Source organism: Macaca mulatta, chromosome 19 (genome assembly GCF_049350105.2).
Source record: "Macaca mulatta isolate MMU2019108-1 chromosome 19, T2T-MMU8v2.0, whole genome shotgun sequence".
NCBI lineage: Eukaryota > Metazoa > Chordata > Mammalia > Primates > Cercopithecidae > Macaca > Macaca mulatta.
The window spans coordinates 56,711,808-56,736,196 of NC_133424.1; the positions used below are offsets into that span (position 1 = coordinate 56,711,808).

General features: G+C 38.4%; 1 protein-coding gene across 8 annotated transcripts in view; it reads right to left on the reverse strand.

The window, feature by feature from the left end:
* ZNF112 (zinc finger protein 112) overlaps nt 1–23,167 on the reverse strand; it is a 32,540-nt gene extending 9,373 nt beyond the window's left edge. Inside the window, exons 1-4 of one of the 8 annotated variants that reach the window (XM_077983245.1) lie at nt 23,007–23,167; nt 7,063–7,111; nt 4,219–4,345; nt 634–729 (exon numbers count right to left, since the gene is read on the reverse strand). In XM_077983245.1, coding sequence (XP_077839371.1) covers nt 634–729; nt 4,219–4,345; nt 7,063–7,077 — 238 coding nt within the window. In that variant the 5' untranslated portion in view covers nt 7,078–7,111; nt 23,007–23,167. Of the gene's footprint in view, nt 1–633; nt 730–4,218; nt 4,346–7,062; nt 7,112–21,273; nt 21,376–22,120; nt 22,200–23,006 lie in introns of those variants that run through there. The other 7 variants (XM_077983246.1, XM_077983248.1, XM_015124217.3 and 4 more) reach the window with 7 other exon arrangements.
* Nucleotides 23,168–24,389: the final 1,222 nt, after the last annotated feature.

The window sequence follows — 24,389 nt, forward strand, 5'->3', positions numbered from 1 at the left end:
TATGGGACAGAATGGGAAGATAAGAAGCTGGACATAAGAATACAAGCGTGTCTCACTTGAAAATGCTGCATGAGGAAGACCAGTTATAATGTTGGCATTGGTCATTTTTGATACTTACTTCAGCTGATTGGCTATTCTTATCTTTTAGGATTAATGGCTATCCATCTATGAATACCCAAGGACAGCTAAGCAGTCAGAACAGGTATCCATCAGATGAGAAACAGTATTCTAGAATATCCTTCAATTACACAGATTTATTCTACACCTATTAGCTGCCTCAAGGTGAATGGAAGAGAGCAAAGATCATGCATCTATTACCCAATTCATTCAGAGAGAAAAGCAAGTCAAGGAAACTGACACAGAAGCATAATTGAGAGGTCTGAGGGGCAATCATGGGGCAGTGCCTCTGAAACAGACTGAATGAGCAAAAACAAACAATAGTAGGTGAATATGGAAAGTGAGAGCAGGTTGAGGGGACAAATACCTTAGGACCTAATAGGCCACTTTAAGTACTTTAAACTTCCTATGTGTGAAATGGGGAACCACAGGAAAGTTTAAACAGAGAAGTGATGTGTTCTGACTCGTTCTAGAAGGGGCTCCATGGCTGTTGTGTTCCTGCAGCACAGTTCTTACCTGAACACCCATCTTTTGGGGTTTCCATCTCCACCATCAAAAGCTTTTCTTCTCTCTCCAACTGGGATATTAGGTCTGGCTTGAAGGGCTGATGTGCTGTAAAGAAGGCAAGGAGAGCAAAAGCTTTTAAGTTTGATGACATTCAGTTGGTCAAAACTAGACAAAAAGGTATACACAGACAAGTGTGACTCCCCCACATCCCTTCCACCCTGTTACCTTCCACTCACTCTAAGAAACTAACTTCATGATTTTCTTTTTTTGAAATAGGCTCTTACTCTTCTGCCCATGCCAGCATGCAGTGGCATGATCATGGCTTACAACAACTGCAGCCTCAACCTCCTGAGCTCAAGCAATCCTCCCACCTAAGCCTCCAGAGTAGCTGGGACCATGGGTGTGCATCATTATGCCCAGCTAAATTTTTTGTAGAGACAGGGTCTCCCTATGTTGCCCAGGCTGGTCTTGAACTCCTGGGTTCAAGCAATCCTCTTGTCTCGGCCTCCCAAAGTGCTGAGATTACAGGTGTGAGCCAACTGTGCCCGGCCATTATTTTGGTTAAACCTTCCTTCTTGTGTTTCTTCTTATAAAAATAAGTATATATATATGTCTGTACCCACACACTGTCTATTTACTTATTTTACCTTCTTTCTTAAATGAATTGTAGTATACTATTAATATTCTTTTGGACTTGGCTATTTTTAGGGAAAATTCCTAGAAATGGGTTGCTGGGGAAGGGGAAATACCTGGCTTTGTTAGATACTGTCATCTTGCCCTCCCTAAGGGTTGTATCAATTTGCATTCTTCCTTTCAATGCATGAGAGTTCCTCATTCCCCACAGCTTTGCCAAAAAATGTATATTGTTACGTTTTTTAATTTTTGCCCATTTCATGGGTGAGAAATGGCATTTCAGTATAACTGTAATGAACATTTCTTTTGCAATAAACTGAACATCTATTCATATGCATACATATTTATATGTGTGTATATTTGTATGTATATATACACATACACACACACACACACATCCTAGCTCCATGTTCTGAGACAAAGAAACATAGATACTACAATGACCATACCTAGCATCCAGACTTTGGCATTAAATACCATTCCCCAGTAAAAAAACAAAAACAAAATATGGATAATTGCAGAGCCAAGGCAAAGTACAGATGAGCACAAAATATCGTGCTCTACCAATAAAGTAAGAAAGTGTTCAAAAAAAAAAAATTGTGGACATGTTACAAGGTCACAGGAGCCAGCTTAAAGAGGCCAAACTTGGGACAATTTTAACATCTAAAAAATTACAGTAATAAACTATAAACCTTTAAAAAATTTCACAAATCCCTACAAATAACAAATGAATTGATGCTTGAGAAGTGGGGGACTCTTGTTGACTGCAAGTTTATGCAGGTCCTGGCTGCTAAATGTGGAGGTGAAGTTAGAAAAATCGTGATTTTGTAACCGTCATGATAAGGACCAGATAAGGCAAGATCATCACCGGGTGCTAAATCTACAGGAAAATACTTGTGTTACCCTATGATTACAAATGGGAAAAAAAAAAAAAAAGCAGTAATTATATAGTGGGGAAACTGCATAACATCGTGACTGAGTAAGGAAAGTTAACACCACCTTTGAGGGACAAATGACTTCATGTGCCTCCAGATGTGATTCCCTCAAAAGTGCACACTCTACCTACGTAGAGTTCCTGCTGCATGGATCATGTGAATCTAATTTTGTGGAATCATTAGGAATGTTCTATTAAAAATAAGGGAAGAGGTGATAATGTTCTTCAAAAATGTTACTGTCATGAAAGACGAAGAAATGCTGTGGAAATGTTCTAAATTAAAGAAGGCTAAAGAGACAGAACAACTATACTAGACTGTAGACTAGATCCTGTTCTGGAGTGAGAAAAACAAGCTTTAAAGAATAAAATTAGGCTGGGAGCGGTGGCTCATGCCTGTAATCCCAGCACTTTGGGAGGCCGAGGCGGGCAGATCACCTGAGGCCAGGAGTTTGAGACCAGCGTGGCCAACATGGTGAAACTTCATCTCTACTAAAAATATAAAAATTAGCTGGGCGTGGTAGTAGATGCCTGTAATCTCAGCTATAGGTGGCTGAGAAACAAAAATCACTTGAACCTGGGAGGCAGAGGTTTCAGTGAGCTGAGATTGCACTACTGCACTCCACCCTGGGCAACAGAGTGAGACTCTTGTCTCAATAGAAAAAAAAATTGATATATATATATATATATAATATATATATATAATTGGCTTTATGGATAACATTACAGCATAAATGATAAATAAGATAAAAGCATTATATCTATCCTGAGAATAGGTAAGAGAATATTCCTCTTTTTCTAAAACAGACTGTGCAGTAAAGGAAAGAATTAATCTTGTCCAAAGAGAGATTTGGATTTAGCCTTTGGCTTCTGGAAGGTAATCTCTAAGTCCCTGGAATATTCTGCCCAATTAGAGTGTCTTTTGTTTACCCAGAAGCCTTGGGCTACACACCAGATAATTAAACAACTGATATACAGTGGGGGCTTTGAGCCACGTGGTATTAGCTTAATCTCTGGAGAAACTGGAATCTAAGAGCAGCCACCCAGGTGGCCAATCATATCTAGGGAACTAAGCTCCAACAAAAACTCTGGACACTAAGGCTCGAATGAGCCTCTCTGGCTGCCAATGCTCCTTGTGTATCGTCACACATCACTGCTGGGAAGAGTCAGTGCTGTCCACAACTCCACTGAAGATGACAAGTGGAAGCCGACACCTGGAACACTCATGGACTCTGCTCCCTGGGCCTCTTCCCTAAGCTGACTTTAATCTGATTCCTTTCCCTGTAATGAATCATTAACCATGAGGACAACTGCTTTCAGTGAGTTCTGTGAGTCCTTCTAGCGAATTATTGAGCCTGAGTGTGGGGCTCAATACTCTTGGGTCTTGGGGACTCCTAATCTTGCAACTGGTATCAGAGGTAAGAGGGAACTTGGGGACTCCTGAACTCTGCATATACACTGAAGTATTTAGAGAAAAACAGTCATGGTATATTCACTACCCTCAAGTGGTTCAGAAAAAGATAACGACTATATATATTTTTTCATATACATACATAAGTATGTATGGAGAGAGAAAGAACATGAACATAAATGATAGAGCAAATAGGGTAAAATGTTATTAGAGGTGAATCTAGGTAGAATCTCGGTGAATCTATATGGGTATTCTTGTCCTTTTTAAGTTTTCAGTGAGTTTAAAGTTATTTACAAATACATTATTTTTTTTTAAAAACCCCTCTAAAAAGTCAATTTCATCAACAGTTACTGGTACCCTGAAAAAAAACTTACTTATCTGAAACAACTTACTAAACTGTTAGATGGCAAATCAATGAAGCAGGACCATATTTACTATTCCAAGGATAGACTGGAGAGAGCCGTCAGAAACATCTTGTCTGTGCTGCACAGGGATTATTAGGACTCTCAGGCACCCAATCTCAGAGAATAATTTCAGGGGCTTCAGAGTTTCTAACAATTGAGCACACAAAGACACCCCAGGAGACTGCCGTTGAGTTACCAAGAGCACCCATCCTCACCTACTAAGAGCAGGTTCCTGAAGTTCTCCAGCATCACATCTCGGTACAGTTTCCTCTGGACAGAGTCCAGCAGCCCCAGCTCCTCCTCGGTGAAGACCACAGCAACATCCTTGAATGTCACCATCTCCTACCATACCAAACACACGCACACTAAGTTTACAGAAGAAGGGCAGTGCTGAGAAGGTGTAAAGGATGGGAAGCTGTTCTGGAGTCTGGGCAACTTGAATCAAATTTGCAGTTCTCTTCTGTTTGCCTTCTTTAATGCTAACACCATTCACCAAAAGGGCTGCAAGAAAAGAAATCCTTACACTTTAAAATTACTTCCTTTGGTTAGCACTTATAAGTAAGCCTCTGGAACTCTGTTGCACCCTAGGTTACCAATATTTTAAATTGTATTAATAATGTCATTTGCTCCACAAAAGCTTTAGTTCTAACAGTGACTGATGCTACCTGTTTCTCCTCATTTACACACACACATCACTTATTTAATTTGCCAGATTTACAGGGTATCAGTCATCCTTACTGCTCAAATATATAGCTCATCCTCTGTGCTCATCTGGAGACTGTTGCAGTGATAGGCACAGCTCTGGAGCCTGATTGCCTGTGTCTGGATCTGGGCGCTCTGCCCAATGCTAGCTCTATGATCTTGGACAAGTTTCCTTCCTTCTCATTTGTATGGTGAAACTTATCCCATAAAGTCCTAGTAATAAAATGAATGACCACATGTAAAGCATTGAAAAGCAGTGCCTGGCACACAGTAAGTACCCAACAAATGTTAGCTACATTATTAATATTTTCATCATATCTTCTATCCCATTTCTGGGCTGCAAAGTAATTCAGAAAACTAATGGTCTAGAATATAATGATTTGATCCAACTAATGCATAATTAGTTTGAGGTTACCTATACGAACAATGTTGCAAAAACAACCTTTTGCATTGATGTTAGCCTCTGGAATTCTGTTGATTATCTCCTCAAAATAAATAGCAAAAAGTAAAAATGGCAATGCTGAAGAATAATGACCTTTAAAGTTCTGAAATCATAATGGCAGGTGTTTTCCCAAGACAGATTTTTGCCTTCCATCTTAGCCTTCTTCCAAGAAAGTATAAATCCTAGTCAACACTGGATACAAAAGCTTTTAAAAAAAAAACCTTTCATAATCTCACGAGTAAATTTGGGAAGTAAAAACCAGTTATTAAAAAAATTCTCACAAACTTATTAGTAATAAAGTTCATTCTCTTTGCACACATTTTCTGTTCATCTCTATTTCTTGTTTTGTAATAATAATTCATTTGGGGGACAGTGAGGTCTTTTCTTCCATGGACATTGTAAATATTTTTCATTCCACTTTGCTGTCTTGCAACTTTTTGCTGTAGGATAATTTTAAATTTTTAAATGAACAACTGTTCATTCCCATATTTCTTCTGGCTGCAGTTCTGAGCATAACAACTTCAGCTCTAAATGCAGAACTCTCCTTTGGTTTGATTTGCTTTGCTTTTTTGTCAGTCTTTCCACCCCAGTGATACGCCTGAAACTCTTGACCCAGAAGGCAAAGGCTTTAGAGTTGGCCAGATGCTTATCTTCCTGTATGAACATGAACCTCTTATCTTCAAGGTAACAGTGCAAATGACTCTACGGTCCCCCTCTAACAGTCATCTGGGGCCATGAATAGTGTGACAGATGCAAAGTGCCTATACATCCTATGGTATGACTAAAAACTTTAAGTGCCTGTATTACTCTAATAAAATTAATAATGAAACACACACAGACATACAAACATATATAAACACATAGCTACAGGTACTAAGAAGAATCCAGCTCTTCTTGTACAAAAACATCTATTTTTTCCCCCAACTTTAGCTTCAATATAATCTTGTTAGACAAAACCATATTTTGTGTATTCCACCTGAGACATCACTTTGGAGAAAATATTTTTAGTTTTGAGTCCCTAGAACATTATGGACAAATAATATCAAAACTCTCTCAGATTGCTTTTTGAGTCAAGATTATTTGTAGGAAAACTGATAACTGCAATGTAAAACTGCAAGAATCCTCAGGAACTTAAAAGCTTGTGAGTTGGAAATAATTTAAAGAAAAGAGCCAGGCACGGTGGCTTAAGTCTGTAATCCCAGCACTTTGGGAGGCCAAGGTGTATGGATCACAAGGTCAGGAGTTCAAGACCAGCCTGACCAAGACAGTGAAACCCCATCTCTACTAAAAATACAAAAAATTAGCTGGGTGTAGTGGCGGGCGCCTGTAATCCCAGCTACTTGGGAGGCTGAGGCAGGGAACTGCTTGAATCCAGGAGATGGAGGTTGCAGTGAGCCAAGATCACGCTACTGCATTCCAGCCTGGACCACAGAGCGAGACTCCATCTCAACTGAAGAAAAAAAAAAAAAAAGAAAGAAAGAAAAAGAAAAAGAAAAGGGGGGGAGAGGGATAACAACAGTTTACTTCAATAATATTAGATGATAAAAATTAACTGCTATTATTTTATGCAGATAAAAAGCCTAATTCAAAATTGTTATATATTACTGCAAGACTAGTTATATTTTAAAAAATGACCACGGACAAAAACAGATTTGTAAGCAGGGTAATAAGGTGTAGGATTTTAAAATTTCTATTCTTTTTTTGTACTATTATTTATGAAATAAATAATAAAACCCATTTACAACTAAAAGGAAATTTTAGAAAAGGACAAAAGCAAAAGCAAGAGCCTGATACATAAATGATACTACATGCCTGCTGTCATTCTTTACCCTTGGCAAAGAAGGGGGAAAAAGATGTGTCCACTCACTGCAAAATGAGGTCACATGTAAAATGGCAGAAATGAAAACCAGCTCACCTGGAATTTGGTCATTTTTCTCTTTCTTGTTCTAGAGAAAGGCAGAGACCTGAGAAGGGAGAACAGGGTAATACGAAAGAAGCCACGATTAAAAGGGAAATGTATCTTTGTGCAAATTAGAAAAAGGTGTCCCCTCCCCCAGCAGATGTGGTGGCCACACACCTGCATTAAGGAGCAGGTAGCATGGGCTGGATTCCAGCTACCACTTGGCCCTCCTGGCAGGGTGCCCTCATGCATGGGGCAACGTGCACAGCTGTACCCAATAGCCTCACATGCCTTACAGCTCCCAGCATGCTCATTCTGATCCTGGGAGAGGTGGGAAAGGAGAGGCAGTGGCATGTCACGTACCGGTTAAAAGTGGACTCTGGGGACAAAATGTCTATGTTGAAAACCCGGTGCTACTCTACACTTTCTGAGTAACCATGGTTAAATTCATGAACCTTTCTAATGTTTCAGTTCTGTCATCTGCAAAATCCAGACCATACAGTGCCAACAATACATGATTGTTATTAGGATTATCTGTGTGCACAGAGGAAACTATTATAACTACACCAGGGATCTCTATTTCCTTGCAACTATAGAGATGCAGATAGTATTCTGTATCACAAAATTGCCCTGGCAAATGTATTTTGTAAGACATCTGGACAGCAGAGATTACTGCTCTGTCCCGGGAAAGTCACCCCTAACTTCTGGAATGTCTGTAGCTCTGGCTTCTTTCTTTTATTTGTTGCCACGGTATATACTATATACATCGAAAATGAAAAATACAGCGGCTAGTAAATATTCCTCCTGAGCTCAGGGGAAGTTCAGTGGTACATCCCTCTTCCCACAGGGTACAACAAAAGACTAATGAAACCTGTGAGACTACTACATTTCTTAAACAACAATGTGATCCTCTGTCTAGCTATGACAAAATCTCATTGGTGATGAGAACACCTAGCCTGCAGGGTTTTTTGCGGGGCTGTGTGTGCTCCTCTGTGAAAAGCAGCTCAGTGCTTGACCCTGGGGAGGACTGGACATCAGGAGTTTAATTTCATGGTTCTTCCTCAAGGTTTGTTACTTTACTTACTGTTCTCGGGCAACTTTAAGGCTATCTGTGCAAGAGAAAGAACTGAAAAAAATAAAAAAGGAACTGAACATGAACTGTGAGTAAGGCAGAGCCTTCTAGCACCACCTCAAAGAGAGGTCCACTACTCCAGTAGGCACCTGCTCCCTCCTCCTCCACCTGGCCTCTGCTGTAGAATCCACGGGATGTCAGCACAACGACCAAGGACAAGTATGAACTTGGCTGCGTAATCAGCAGTAAAAGAGCTGAGGTTACTTTCACTTATCCAGTATTTATGGATCACCTTCTAAAAGGGATATAGTGCCCAGATAGATGCCAGGGTAGAGGGTGCATGGAGTCCTTTGAGAGAGCATGGAAGGGCCCTCAAACCCATACATGATGAGGGAGGATGGATGAGGATGGAGAAAATGAGGGCTGTCTTAGTGTTGGAAGCTGACTGACCTATATTTGCCGCTCAAAGAGAAAGGAGTCATCAGACTATTGAAACAGAGTGAGAGTTAGTGGGTATCTAGGGCAAGAGAGGAGGCAGAAAATGTGGTGAGAAGACCAACGCATATGCTTTAGAGGAACTCCCTCAGTTAATCCCACAACCACCCAAGAAGTTGGGACAATTTGTAACTCCTTTTACAGTTGAGAATACTGAGGCATCAATATTTTAAGCGGCTTTGTCATTTTAGCTAGCAGAACAGCCAGGACTATTAGCCCAGGGTCTGTGTTCTCAATTACTAGGACAGTGGCTCTTAAGCTGCCAGCTAACCGGTATCAATGGGGAGGTTTAAAAAAGAATACCAACGCCCAGACCCAAGTCCAGGATCCATAAATGAGGATCTGTGGAAGAAGAGTTTTTATGAAATTCCCCAGATGACTACAGTGTGCAGAGGATTGTAAACCAAAGACCAGGACATAAATAGAGGCAGTTTGCAGGATAAGCCTATGCAATTAACCACTAGGCCATTTGGCCTCTCAAGAAAATTGTCAGAGAACATTCAAGCCAGGAACAGAGAAGGGCCTGGGAGCCAGGCCTCTTGATTCCCAGATCCCCATTTCTCTCTTTTAAAAGATACTATTGGAGCTGTCGCTAAGAGGAAGGAGCAGTAACATGAGCTGTAGATGTCTGCAGGCACGCACTCCGTGTGAAGATAGCCTTCCAGTTTAGACCTCTCTGATCACCTTTATCAAGCACGGGGTCACTAATCAGCCAAGGGACTTTGAGAATTCAAAAGAAAAGGGAATTCTTGTTAAATATGAAGTCACACAGTGGCCATCTTATAGACTATTGTTGCTTCTTCATGTTTGATAGAATTAAAGCCTGATTATGTTCCTTTCTTGGTTAAAACATGTGCATAGCTGCCTTTGGGATAAAGTCTAGATTCTTAGCAAGCCATACAGGAATCTTTCATGTCTGTCTGCTCATGTTCTCTGCAAATCTTCTCTCCCCTTTGATCTCCAGCCGTGTAAATCACTTGATCTCATAAAAACGTCTCCAGGCCCTTGCATGTGCCATCCCTCCTGTACTCCTCTTTTCACTTAGAGCAGGGGTTGGAAAGCTTTCGTAAAATGGACAGATAGTGAGTATTTCAGGCTTTGTGGGTCACATACTGTCTCTGCACAATATTGTTCTTTCTTTTCACAACCCTTCAAATGTAAAAACCATTCTTAGCTGAAGGGGAGACACACAAAAACAAGCCACAGGCAATTTGCCCACCTGCATCACAGATCCTCTTAGCTTTTACCACTGAGCTTGTATGTGCTCTGCTCTATGATACCTTTAAGAAGGTTTTGCTGCAGGCTTATTAGCTCCTAAAGCCCATTTCGCCAGCCTAATGAAAGCAGAATGCTTTGGCCAAGAGCCCAGGCTACAGAATCAAGCTGCCAAGCTTTAATCCTGACTCTACCACTTACTGGCAGCATAAACTGACATACATTAATCAACCTCTCAATGCCTCTGTTCTTCATCTGTAAAATGGAGATAAAAGTTGGGTTGTTATGTGAAATAAATGAGTTCAATACATCATAATACATCATACTATTCATCATACATCATAATATTAGAAAGTCAGTGTGAGTGGTAATAAAATCTGATCAACGTTAGCCATTGTTACTACCATCCTCATTGTTATCACTATGAAATAAATCATTTGGTGGGTGGCTTCAGCATCCCACCAAAACTGATCAGAGATAAGGGACAGGGAATATTCACATCTTTTATTTCTCCTACATCTATTTTCAGAAAATTTGAATACACTCTCACTGAGTTGAAGGTCCCTACTTCCTGCTGCCTGCTGGAAAGCTGCACAACCACAGACAGGTACCAAATAATTCCTCTCTGCCAATCCCTATGTTTGGTTATAAGCAAATGGAGAATTTGACACAGTTCCCACCACACAGAAATCTGTAGCCAAGTGGGAAAGACAGATCAGAAATAAGCAGCAGAAGCATCGGCGAGCTCAAAGACAGGTCAGCAGAAACAATCAAACCTGAAGCACATGAAAACAGCGTGCATTCTGTTGGTGATAGAGTGCTCTACAAATGTCAATGAGGTCAAGATGTTAATAGCATTATTCAGGTCTTTTGAATCCTTCCTGGTTTTCAGTCTTCTTGTTCTGATTATTGATAAAAGAGTGCTGAGATTTCTACATAGAACTGTGGGTTTCTCTATTTTTTCTTTTAATTCTGTCAGTTTTTCTTCATGTAACTGTTGTTTTGGGGGTACACATTTAGGATTGTTATGTCTACTTGGGGAACTGACCCTTGGCATAGTGTCCCTCGGCATCCCTGGCCGTGGTCTGAAGTCTTTGATATTAATATAGCCACTCCATAGTATAGCTCCTTTTCTCTTTTTAACTTTCAAACTATTTATGCCCTTGTATTTAAATGGAGTTCTTTCAGACCGCATATACTTGGTTCTTGCTTTTTATCCAATCTTACAATCTCTTTTAATTGATGTATTCAGGCCATTAGCATTTCCTATAATTACTGATATAGCTGGATTTCTGTATACCATTATCTTTTTTCCTGTTTGTCTTCCCTGATTTTGTCCCTCTATTACTCCTTTTTCTGCCTTCTTTTGGGTATTTGATTTTTTTTGTTTTGTTTTGTTTTGTTTTGTTTTCTATTCCATTCATTTTATCTATTAGCTTTTGGCTACATGTCCTTTTTTTTTTTCCCAGTGGTTGCTCCAGGGTTGTAATATACATATCTAATCTTTCACAGTGTATTTAGCATTACTGTTTTACTACTTTTTGTAAAATGCAGATGCCTTACCAACAAATAGTTCCCTTTACCTCCCCACTTTGTTTCATTTGTATATACTACTCTATATAACATAAACCTCTAGTCAAGAAAGTTATAATTTCTATTTAAACAGTCCTGCATATTTTAAAGAGTAGAAAAACAGTATTTTATATTTGCCAAAAAACTTACTATTTCTGGTGCTCTTTCATCATTTCTGAAGTTCCTAGTTTCCATTTAGTATCATTTCTATTCAGCCTAAAGAACTTCCTTTAGTGCTCCTTTTAGCACAGGTGTGGCATTTTTTCCCTTCATTCCTGAAGGACATTTTCCTTGGATATAGAATTTTGTACCGACAACTCCTTTAAGAATCTTAAAGATGATGTTCCAAAGTTTTCTGGCCTCCATGGCTTCCCATGAGAAATCTACATATATCTGAATCATTGTTCTACCAGATATATAATGTGTCATTTTCTCTAGCTGTATTCAAGAATTTTTGTTTATTTTTAATTTTCAGAAGTTTGATTATGATGTATCCAGAAGTGATTTTCTCTGAGTTTATCGTATTTGGTATTCAATGAGTTTCTGGAATCTGTAAATTTATGTCTCTCACCAAATCTGGGCAATTTTCAGCTAGTACTTCCAAATAAACATATCTCTCCTCTCCTCCTGAGACTCCAAAGACAGGAGTATTCGACTTCTGATATCGTCCCACAGGTTCCAAAGGCTCTGCTCGTTTTTTTTTTTTTTCAATGTTTTTTTCTCTCTGTTGCTTAAATAGCATTTTTATACTAATCTGTCTTCAAGTTCACTGATTCTTTCTTCTGTCATCTCCAGTCTGCTACTGAGCCCATTGAATAATTTTTTTTTTACCTCAGATGTTATCTTTTTCATAAAACAAATCTTAATTTCCTAAGAATTCAAATCAGACAAAGTGTTTTCTCTAACTATAATAGATTTAAAGTAGAAATGAACAAGAAAAGGATATCTGGACAATCTCCAAATGTTTGGAAATTAAGCAGCATACTTCTAAGCAACCAATGAAATTAGTTACAAAAGATATTAGATGCAGTGAAGTGGAAATACTTTTTAGAAAATAAATTAGAGCATATTTTAAATGGAATCAAGACTGAAATGCAACATATCAAAATGTAAGAGATACAGCTAAAGCAGGTATTATAAAGAAATGTGTAGCAATGATGCATATATTAGAAAAGAGGTCTTAAAGGCAAACAGAAAAAAGAATATAATAAACCTAAGACAGAAATCAATGACATTGAAAACACAAAAACACTAGACAAATCAAGCCTAGCAAAATACAGCTGGGCCAAATCCAGCCCACTGCTTGTTTTTGTACAGGATGTAAGCTAAGAATTTTACTTTTTAACGGTTGAAAAAAATCCTAAAAAGATTATTTTGTGATGTGACAATTACATGAAACTCAAATTTCAGTGTCCATAAAGTTTTACTGTAACACAGCCATGCTCATTTGTTTATGTACAGCCTATGACTGCTTTTGCATTACAGCAGCAGGGCTATGTAGTTATAACAGAGACCATAGGTAGCACTCTCATTTCTTCATATTGTTGCTAAGCATAATTTAAACCACAGTGACTCAGCATTAGGTTAACTCAATTGGGTTAAATGCCATTAATTGAACAGCATTTCAAGTACCATATGTATTGCTGTACCACTACACTTTAATTTCTGTATTACTAGTACACACTTATCAAGCCAAACAAGGAAAAAAAAAAAAAAAAAAAACCAGAAAAACAGATTTTGTTACACTTTGAAGGCACAATGGAGGTGAAATATTTTGCTAATGAATTAGATGACAAAGCTTATCATGCTTATTGTGCTTCCTATGCAGTGACAACATATCTATGCTAAAATAATCAGACATATGTCAACACTGTCACACTAAGCACTCATCACAATAGTCTCAATTCACAATAAATGGTCAGAAAAAGTAGAAAATTTTAAATAAAATGTCTCATCAGAGCAGAATTTTTTCACACACCAAAAAAATGAAAATGGGGTAGCAACTACAGTACATTTCGATATTCAGATATTCAGTTTCTTTTCTTTTTTCCTGTTTTAATTAACCACAATCCCAAACTATGTAAGATATTTTCTAATGAGCGAGTACAGAAAATGGTATCAAGAGTGCAACACATTTAAGGCAGATTTGAAAGTCTTTCCATTTCTAATGCAGATCTGCTCAATATGTTTCACATGTAAGTAAACCAGTGGCTTTTATTTGCATTTTAATTGCTAGCACTGGCTATTTTAAAAGACAAACTATTTTTGGATAAAACCAATTTTTCAGACACTAAAATAAATTACACTGAAGCATGCAACCTTTTGAAATCTATTTTTTCATTGTCAATTTAGCGCATCCCATTATTTCAGATCTTAAACATAATTAAATGTCAGAAAATGTCAGTGAGTTATCTTTCAGTAATGATTTGCTAATTATTCCACTTGGGTACTTTAAAAATCTTTAGATACTACAGTCTTTTGTTTTAAGATCTTCAAGTTTGGTAAGTTTAATCGATATTCAGCTTCTATTTCTGCCCCAAGCAAGGAAAGTAATTTACCAGTGATGAGTTAATTAAATCATGTTTGATTGTAGAAGGAAAAAAATGTGTCCAGATAAAATAAATTTGTTTACGATTATTAGACTCTGGGCAAGACCAACTGCTCTAAGAGTTGAGGACAATGGGAACAACATTATGGACCATTAAAATACAAGGGAAATGATTCTGATAAATTTTATTTGGCTCTTGATGATTTCACAGATGTTACTAATGTTGCTCAGATGTTGTGTATTTAAGGAATCAATGCCAAGTTTGAGGGGTTGAATAATTAGCCTCTAGGAACAGTCTATATGGAACAACCACAGGTGAAAATATTACCGAAGAAGGTGCAAATATTAATTCAGTAAACCTGAGGCAGTTTTAAATGATGTGTTAAAATTGATAGTGGTAAAAGATATGTTGGAGCAGAAAAAGGCAGAGGTTGGATTTATAAAAACGTGTATTTAAAGCCTATGGTTACTCATTGTATTATTCATCAGCAGGTACTCTGCAGAGAATATTTTAATCTATCATGTGCTATTGAACCAGTAATGGCAACAGTGAACTTCATTCAAACTCAAAGATTTAACCATCATCAGTTTCATGAATTTCATGAGAAGTAGAAAAATCCTGACTTGCCCTACCACATGAGAGTTCAATGTCTGAGCAGCAATAAAGTTTTATTGTGATTTTTTTAAAATCTCAAGGCTGAGACTGAAATATTTCTGAGTAAGAACTTCCCTCAAGCGTGAATGACATTGGAAATTAGCTTTAGCTGCAGACTTGATAATGTTTCTTAATGAATTCAACCTAAAATTAGAAGGCAAAACAGTACTTATTTGTGAAGCGTATAGTGTAGGAGAATTATTTCAAAGACAAATTAATGTCTGAATCACAGGTAATGCTAAGCTACTTTACAAATTTCCAGTGCTGTCAAAAGTTGTTATGTCAATTCTCACATAAATTTGTAGCATATATATTATCTGAGCCCAAACTTCAGAATTGTAACAGTGTTTTCAGACCTTGATGCAAGTGCAAAGGACCTTTCCACATTTCAAAGTCCATTTCATTGCACACTGCATAATTCTCCCAACCTTCCACTGGAAGTGATTATTCTGAAATGTAGTGACATACTAAAAGGTAAATATCAAGAGTCTACAAGAATTCTTTAAATGTCTTCTGTATTAGTTTCTATTGCTGCTATAATAAATTACCACAAACTTGGTGACTTAAAATAATGCAATTTATTCTTTATTAGTTATGGAGATCAGAAGTCTAAAATCAGTTTCCTTGGGTTAAAGTCAAGGTGTCAGCAGGACTGGTTGCTTCTCACTGGAATCCATTTCCTTGCCTTTTCTTTTTTTTTTTTTTTTTTAATTATTATAATACTTTAAGTTCCAGGGTACATGTGCATAATGTGCAGGTTTGTTACATATGTATACTTGTGCCATGTTGCTGTGCTGCACCCATCAACTCGTCAGCACCCATCAACTCGTCATTTACATCAGGTATAACTCCCAATGCAATCCCTCCCCCCTCCCTCCTCCCCATGATAGGCCCCGGTGTGTGATGTCCCCCTTCCCGAGTCCAAGTGATCTCATTGTTCAGTTCCCACCTATGAGTGAGAACATGTGGTGTTTGGTTTTCTGTTCTTGTGATAGTTTGCTAAGAATGATGGTTTCCAGCTGCATCCATGTCCCTACAAAGGACACAAACTCATCCTTTTTTATGGCTGCATACTATTCCATGGTGTATATGTGCCACATTTTCTTAATCCAGTCTGTCACTGATGGACATTTGGGTTGATTCCAAGTCTTTGCTATTGTGAAGAGTGCCGCAATAAACATACGTGTGCATGTGTCTTTAGAGCAGCATGATTTATAATCCTTTGGGTATATACCCAGTAATGGGATGGCTGGGTCATATGGTACATCTAGTTCTAGATCCTTGAGGAATCGCCATACTGTTTTCCATAATGGTTGAACTAGTTTACAATCCCACCAACAGTGTAAAAGTGTTCCTATTTCTCCACATCCTCTCCAGCACCTGAGGCTGCTGGAATTCCTTGGCTTATGGCTGCAGCACTCCAATTTCTGCTTCTGTTAATCATGTCACTTTCTTCTAACTGTGATCCTTCTGCTTTTCTCTTATAAGAATCCTTGTAATTACACTGGGCCCAACCAGATAATCCAGGATAACCTACGCATCTTAAAATCCATAAGTTTAATCACACCAGTAAATCTCTCACACCATGTGAAGTAACATTCACAAGCTCTGGAAATTAGGATATGAATATATTTAGGGAGTTATTATTCAGTTTACCACATCTTTCAACTCATTAATATTCACAATTGAAATCATTTGCTTGTGGATTAGTATCAGTACTTGGTAGGACCTATTTGTTTAAAAAAGTTCTTTTCAAAGATAAAATACATAAAATCTCATTACAAGTCAGCATTAACAGATGAACATTTACAGTCAATTTTGATGACAGGGAATAGCAACCTTGAACTTCAATTAAGTTGTACTCAATCATTATATCTTAAATTTTGTCAATTAAAGTTTCCTTTCATTATATAAATACCTAAATAATGGTACTGATATTTCTAGTTAACTGGAAAAACGGAAATATTTACAGTCTGGGCCTAAAAAAACAGGTTTGCTGGCTCCTGGACAAAATTAATTCAACCCACAGGGGGTTCTTTGCAAAGACTAGTAAAAATTAAACTCCAGATGAAGAACAAAAAAGACACAAATTACCAAAATCGAGAATGAAAGAAGAGATATCACTACAGACTTAACAGGCATTAGAAACATAAATGAATTCACATTAATGAATTCAAAGTGATAGATGAAATGGTTTAATTCCTTCAAAGACACAAACACAAAATACTGATGAGAGAAATCAAAGAGAAAAGTGGAAAAAATCACTCACAATTCTACATACTGCATTGATTCGTTCATGTGATGTTACAGAAAAGGCAATGGGGTTGGGGAGTAAACCAGGGGTTTCCAGGGGTTAAGAGTTGGGGAAGAGTTTGACTACAAAAAGGTACCACAAGGGCATGTTTCTGGGCATTCTAGTGAATCTTGATTGTGGTGGTGAAGTCTACATGACAATGCAATTGCCAAAACTCAGAAATGTACACCAAAAAGAATAAATTCTCCATAAGTAGATAAGTTAAACAACAAATGTTAAAAAATTAAATAAGGCTGTTCTACAGGTAGTTGTCAAACTTTTAAGTGCACAACAATCACCAGCTCCAGTAAAAGTGAAGCAGAAAAAGCATTTGACAAAATACAACATCCACTCATGACAGAACTTTCGCAGACTAAAAATATAATGGAACCTATAAAAATGCTTTCCCCTATGATCAGAAACAAGGCAGAGATGTGTACTCTTGACATACCTATTCAACACTGTACTGAAAATCAGCCAGTGTAGTGAGGCAAGGAAAAGATTAGATTAGAAAGGAATACAGATTAGAAAGGAAGAAGTCAAACTGACCCTATTAATAATACACAACATGTGTCTCTACGGAAAATCCCAAGGAATCTACCAAAAAACAAAAATTTCTAGTGAGTATAGCAACGCCAGAGAATACAAGGTCAATGCATAAAAATCAGGTGTATTTCTATACACTAACAATGTACAACTGGAAACCAAAATTTTTATTTTTTTATTATTACTATTATTTTTGAAACGGAGTCTTGCTCTGTTGCCCAGGCTGGAGTGCAGTGGCCCAATCTCGGCTCACTGCAAGCTCCGCCTCCCGGGTTCACGCCATTCTCCTGCCTCAGCCTCCCGAGTAGCTGGGACTACAGGCGACCATCACCAGTACCAGCTAATTTTTTTGTATTTTTTAGTGGAGATGGGGTTTCACCATGTTAGCCAGGATGGTCTCGATCTCCTGACCTCGTGATCCACCTGCCTCAGCCTCCCAAAGTGCTGGGATTACAGGCGTGAGCCACTGCACCCGGCCGGAAACCAAAATTTTAAAACAATATGATTTAAAATAGCTCTAGAAGAATAAATCATATATTATGTAATGTAACATATGTCTAAACAAAACGTGTAGCTCTGTATTCAGAAAATCATGAAACACTAATGCAAGAAATTAAAGAACACTTAAATGAAGGGACATGTTATATTCATGAACTGGAAAACTCAATGTGATAAACACAGATCTACTGATTTAACACAATGTCAATGAAAATCCCAGCTAAATATTTGGTAGATGTAAATAAGCCAATTCTAAAATGCATATGGAAAGGCAAAGGAACCAGAATCGCTAAAAACAATTTTGGAAAAAAAGAATAAATTGGGAGGAATCAAACTATCCAGTCTTAAGATTTACTATCAAGCTACAGTAAATATGATATCTTGGTACTGGTGAAGAGATATACACATAGATCAATTTAGCAGAACACGGTACAGAAATAAACCCGAACAAGTGGTGTTGGGGTGGTTGGTCATTCATATGTAAAGAAATATACCCCAACTTAACCATCACGTATTATAAAAAAGTTAACTCAAAATGGATCACAGATTTAAGTGTGAAACCGTAAAACTTCTAGAACGAGAGAAAATCTTCATGACCTGCGGCTAGGCAGGCTTCTTAGAGATGACATCAAAAGCACAATCCAAAAAAGATAACATTGATAAATCAGATGTCATTAAAATTAGAAACTTTTGTAAAGACACTATTAAGAGAATGAAAAGACAAGCTACAGGCTGAGAAGAAATATTTGCAAATCACACATCCAACAAAGGACTTACATCCAGAATATATAAATAGCTCTCAAAAATCAACAATAGGAAAAATATAACCCAATGTAAAACTGGGCAAAGCATGCATACAGACACTACAGCAAAGAAGATATAAGGATGGCAGAGAAACAACAACAACAAAAAGAAATATCTGCTGAACACCATTAGCCATTAGGGAAAAGTAAATTAAAGTCACAATGCTTAGAATGGCTAAAATTTTTTAAAAAATAAGAAAAATACTAAGTGCTGATGAAGATGTAAATAAACTGGAACTTTACATCATTAGTGGGAATGCAAAATGGTACAGATACTACAGTTTGGCAGTTTCTTAAACATACATTTCCCATATGACTCAGTAACCCCACTCCTGGCTTCATACCCTACAGAAATAAGCACAAAAAACTGTACATGAATGTTTATATCAGCTCTCTTCATAAATGCCAAAAAGTAGGGGAAAAAGTCTATCAACCAGTGAATAGATAAACTGTGATATATGCATAAAGTGGATACTTCTGTTAAACAGAAGTAAACAGAAATGAAGTATTGATACATACAACAACTTGGATGAATGTCAAGAGCAATTTGCTAAGTAAAAGAATCAGGTCTCAAATTTTACATACAGCATCAGTTCATTTACATGACATTCTCAAAAAGACAAAAATAGAGTTTTAGTGGTGATGGTAGTTGCCAGTGGTTACAGATATGGTGAGGGGTGATTATGAGGGAAGACATGAGGGGAGTTTTTGGGGTGATGGAACTGTTCTTTTTCTGACTATGGTAGTTGTTATACAAACTATACCTGTGTTGTAATAGAATTGTACACCAAAAATAACAAAATAGCCAATTTTACTGTAGAAACATTTTTTAAAAACTTGTTTTAAAAACCTGGAAACACGACCTCAGTTATAAGGCATGGTCTATAAATGTTATCATTTCTAACAACTGGTTTCTTAGGAAATTTTTTTTAGATTATCAAAACATAACCAATCATTGTTCTTCAACTCTTCAATACTCTGAAATAGTTGGTGGATTCTATAACCTACCAATATTCAGTGAGATTAAGGAATATCTCCAGGGGTTATTCCTATTCTATTTTGATACCTAAGTCCAATTCTACACTGCAAATCCTTGATGCCAGCTGTCTGTTGAGTAGCTACTCTAACCATAAACCTTTAACAACCTTGTACGGTGTACTGGGCACACAAAGGAAAATATGACATGGTCCCAGAAATAGAAGAACTTTCAGTGTATAGATATAGATACAGAGAAATAAGAAACAAAGAGCTACAAGACTTAGGCAAGGCAAACTCTATACTGGAACACAAAATTCATCACCATCCTTCTCCAAGATACAACTCTCTTGCATCCCCTAGCTTTCCCAAGTAAGGACCATTCTGTAAGCTGCAACGAATGAAAACCTTAGAGTAGCTGCTGGCATTTCCCTTTCACGGTCTTGGATATAAGCAATTTATGATCCTCAATGTTTGACAATTATGACAATCAATCAAACAATATTATACTAAGTCGATGTTAGAGATTTGCTTTAAAATACTGAAACAAAAAAATAGGGACGGGGCGTTGATACAAGATTGGCAAATGTTAACAAGGGTTGAAGCTGGGTGATGCTTCCACAGAATTATTTTAGTCATATTACATTTGGCTATGCTTATAAATTTCCGTAGTAAAAACTTAAGGGAAAATTAAAGCTATGAAGCTTATTTGGTTAAACATGGGTAAAAATTCAAAAAGAAGTCTACCGAAGAGGAAAATATTGAAATATTAATATTGTTATTGTTATAGCCTGTGGTTAGCATAATTAATTTTTTTCTTTTACACTTTCTATACTTTCTTAATCTTTTACAATATGCAATCATTTATATAATTAGAATGTGAACCATAAATATTTCAAGTAAAATTAAATTACAGATAACTAAAACAACATCAAAAATTCAAAGCTCATTAACCTTGCTTTCAGGGTCCTCTAGAAAAATCCACACATGGCCGGGCGCGGTGGCTCACGCCTGTAATCCCAGCACTTTGGGAGGCCGAGGCGGGCGGATCACAAGGTCAGGAGATCGAGACCACGGTGAAACCCCGTCTCTACTAAAAATACAAAAATTTAGCCGGGCGCGGTGGCGGGCGCCTGTAGTCCCAGCTACTCCGGAGGCTGAGGCAGGAGAATGGTATAAACCCGGGAGGCGGAGCTTGCAGTGAGCCGAGATCATGCCACTGCACTCCAACCTGGGGGACAGAGCGAGACTCCGTCTCAAAAAAAAAAAAAAAGAAAAAAGAAAAATCCAAACATGTCTTCTGAAGCTGATACTAAACACATCAAGAACTAAAGCAATGGATGGAAACTATTTGAATTCAAATCCCAGCTCAGGCTCTTACCACCTGGGTGACCTAAACCAGCGTATGCTCTGTGTCTGCTTATCTTTAAGATGAAAATGGTAGTACCCAACCCAGCCTCAAAGGGCTCTTGTGAGGATTAAATACGTTAATTCATATCAAACTCTTAGAATAATCAACACTAAATGTTTAAATACTGTCTTTATTACTCATACCCAAGTACTCCCTCATCCGTTTCTGCATTTATTGAACAAATATCAGGGCATCTTCGAGCAGAATTTCCCAAGAAATGAAGGAAATATCGTCTCCCCTGGAAAGAAAGGATGATAAGTACTACTCAGGTGAGACTCCGCTGCCAAGTGCCAAAGGATCATTCCCTCCTTCTCCCTGCAGCCTTTTTCAAGAAGTCAAGGCTAAAGAAGGAAAGGAGGATGGGAGAAATCAGCACTCCTGCATGAATTACAGCGGACTACCCAGACAGCCGGGAGTGAACCTCTCCTAAAGAAAAATCTCTCACTGATCAGAAAAGGGCCAGGGATACTCTGCAGCTGGAGCTCTGACCCCATCCTGGGTTCACAGACGCTTTCGGGGAACTGAGTGCTTCTCAGAAAATGAAAAAGTGCTAATAACAAGAGACCCATCTTTTACCATCTGTCAGGCTCTGTTCTCTTTTTATTTAACTCTCAAAAGAACTCCATTAGATAGATATTAGTACCATTTTTAAGAAAAAGAAACATAGGCAGAGAGATTAAGATATGCGCCTGTTATTACACTGCTATTAAGTGGCAGAGCTGGCTGATGGCCAGGGGAAAGGGCTGGGGGAGTACAGAACCCAGGAGATCCCCAGTCCCTGCGATGTAGGATCCTGAACTCCCAGCGCTAAGTGGGGATGCGCCAGCCGCCCCACACTGGAGAAGGCTCATTCAAAGAAAACACAAATCCCGCCCTTCGCCGCAAGTGGATTCTCCTCCCCTAGAGCGACTGCCCGGTTGCTACGGGCCCCCAGCAAAAGGAACATCAGTACGGACAGAAGGAGCAGGACGCAGGGCGGGGAGGGCTCACCTTTCTGGGAGGAACGAAGGCCGCGGCCTAGCGTACCTGGGGCGGAAGTGGCTCTGCCTGCAGAGACCTCCTGGACTACGCTTCCCAGAATTCCCGACGGGATCAGGGAGCCGGCCTCAGCCTCCTAGAGCGGAAGTTACCCGACTACACGGGGCTCCCAAACTACACTTCCCAGAATTCCTAGAATAACTCTCCACCTCTCTGCCTGCCTGGGACGCAAGTGCAGGCTGCCAAGCTGACAACCTGGATCATATTTCGCATGTGCGGGTCCCAAAGGAATTCCTTAACTCCCCCTTCCCGGAACCGAAATGCTTCCAAAGACAGAGAGCTCGAATATATGTTTCTCTATTTTCCCCAGCGGATCGTGCATGAAAGGCGCCTTTCCTGGCGCGTGTGTCTCTGACCCTGTGGATCTTATGGACAATTCCCGGAATTTCTTGCAGGGCAGCACTTCCCCTTAAGTCGTCTCTTTCTCGTTTGGATAGTCAGTATTTGTATAGTTATTATTCTCTTTTGGTTAGCCGTCTAATTTTCTACTGCTAGTCCAGCTCTACTGCCTTCCCCCTAGAGTTTGAATTTATTTTTTCTTCAAACGCGACACAAACCCAAATAAACTCAACCAAATCGGACTTTATCTACCTACCAACCAAGAAAATATCCCATAAAGGAGAGAACGGAGAAGCTTGCAATACAGGAAGAAAAAAAAAAAGAATTACAGAATGGAAGCGATGTGTGCGCTAAAAATGCAGGTACTGAAAGGAAATTGGGCTGACTTGTACTGGACACCGAATTTAAGGAATACAGGATCTCAACCTTTCTTTGGATTACTTTTTTATTCCATTTTGGTGTGGACGCGTCTGAAACTGATAGTGCTATTGCTACCTACCATACTGTGTTTGTTGATCCACAAGAACGTAGATGCCAAGAATCCACAAAAAACAGATGCAGCCGTTGATGAGGCCGTAAGCAGAAACAGCAAATGGTTCCCACGTTTCCTCTGCTTTAACTACTGATGATGAAATGCGAGTCATAAGGCAAATGGAAGGGCTGTAGTGATACAGATAAAATGTTATTATTATGAGAAGGGATAAGTCCCTTGTAAAATCTTGAAATTTTTTTCTTCTTTGAGAAAAATCTATCACCTATTTTCACCCTGCTGTTGATCTAGCCAACACTGTAAGTTGTCTCATGGAGGACAGGATGATTTAGGGAGGACCGTAAAGGGGTTGACTCAATCAAGAAAAGGAAGGTGAAAATAAAAAGACGTAACGACCAATCTTTGAAAATGCTCAGTGGCTTAAAAGACACTATTAAGAGATGAGACTATTTGATTCTTAACAACTCCTTTCCAAGGAAATGTTTTTGAAAATACATATGGTTTACCTATTAAAGAGGATCAATCTGATAATAGGTGAGGTGTTGTTTTTTTTTTTTTTTATAAAATGAAAGGGAAATTTAAAAATACAAGGGACAGAATAATACTTTGTATACTTCCACTTCCAGTAATAATAAAACTAGTGATTTGGAACAAACATCTGGCAGATGAAAAGTTAGCAAACTTTTTAAATGTCAAAAGGCATTAAAAGACAAGATAATGGAGAAATGGTGGGTCAAAATTCAGAAACAGTTGGGACAGTCATGCATTTGGGGCTACTTTTCTCCTGGGAATGAATGGTCTAGTCTAGGATCTGAAAAGCCCAGAAGCTCTGCAGCAATTTTGACACCTATGTGAAGCTGGGGGAACAAAAGATTCTAGCAAAAACTAAAATGCACATCTTTTCAAGCACGCATAAAATTTGTACAAATGAGTAAAATGATACGGGATTTCAAAATACTGAAATACTAAATGTGTTTTTGAATACAATGAAATTTGGCTAGAAATCAATAAAAACACAACTAAATGATTCATGTGTGCATTTAATAAATATTGTCTCATCTCCAAACCCACCATTTTTCACTCTGCTTTACAGGGCTGGAATGGCGGAATCTGCAGCCAATCTTTCCCTACCTCCACACCCCCCATCTGGTTCTGTGTTCGGCAACTATTAGCAGAAGAGTATAGGGGTGGTGGGGGCAGGGAGATATACTATATCCTGTGCCTGCCAGTCAACAGTACTTTTTCTTGTAGCAGCTGCCTAATTTGCAGTTTTTCTAACACTTGAATAACCAATTTCATCATGGCTCCTTGTAAACATTATTAAACAACTTCCCAAAGATTGATCCTTAGTTGTCTAAGTCCTGAAACTGCAGGGCCCTGCTTCTGAGCTCA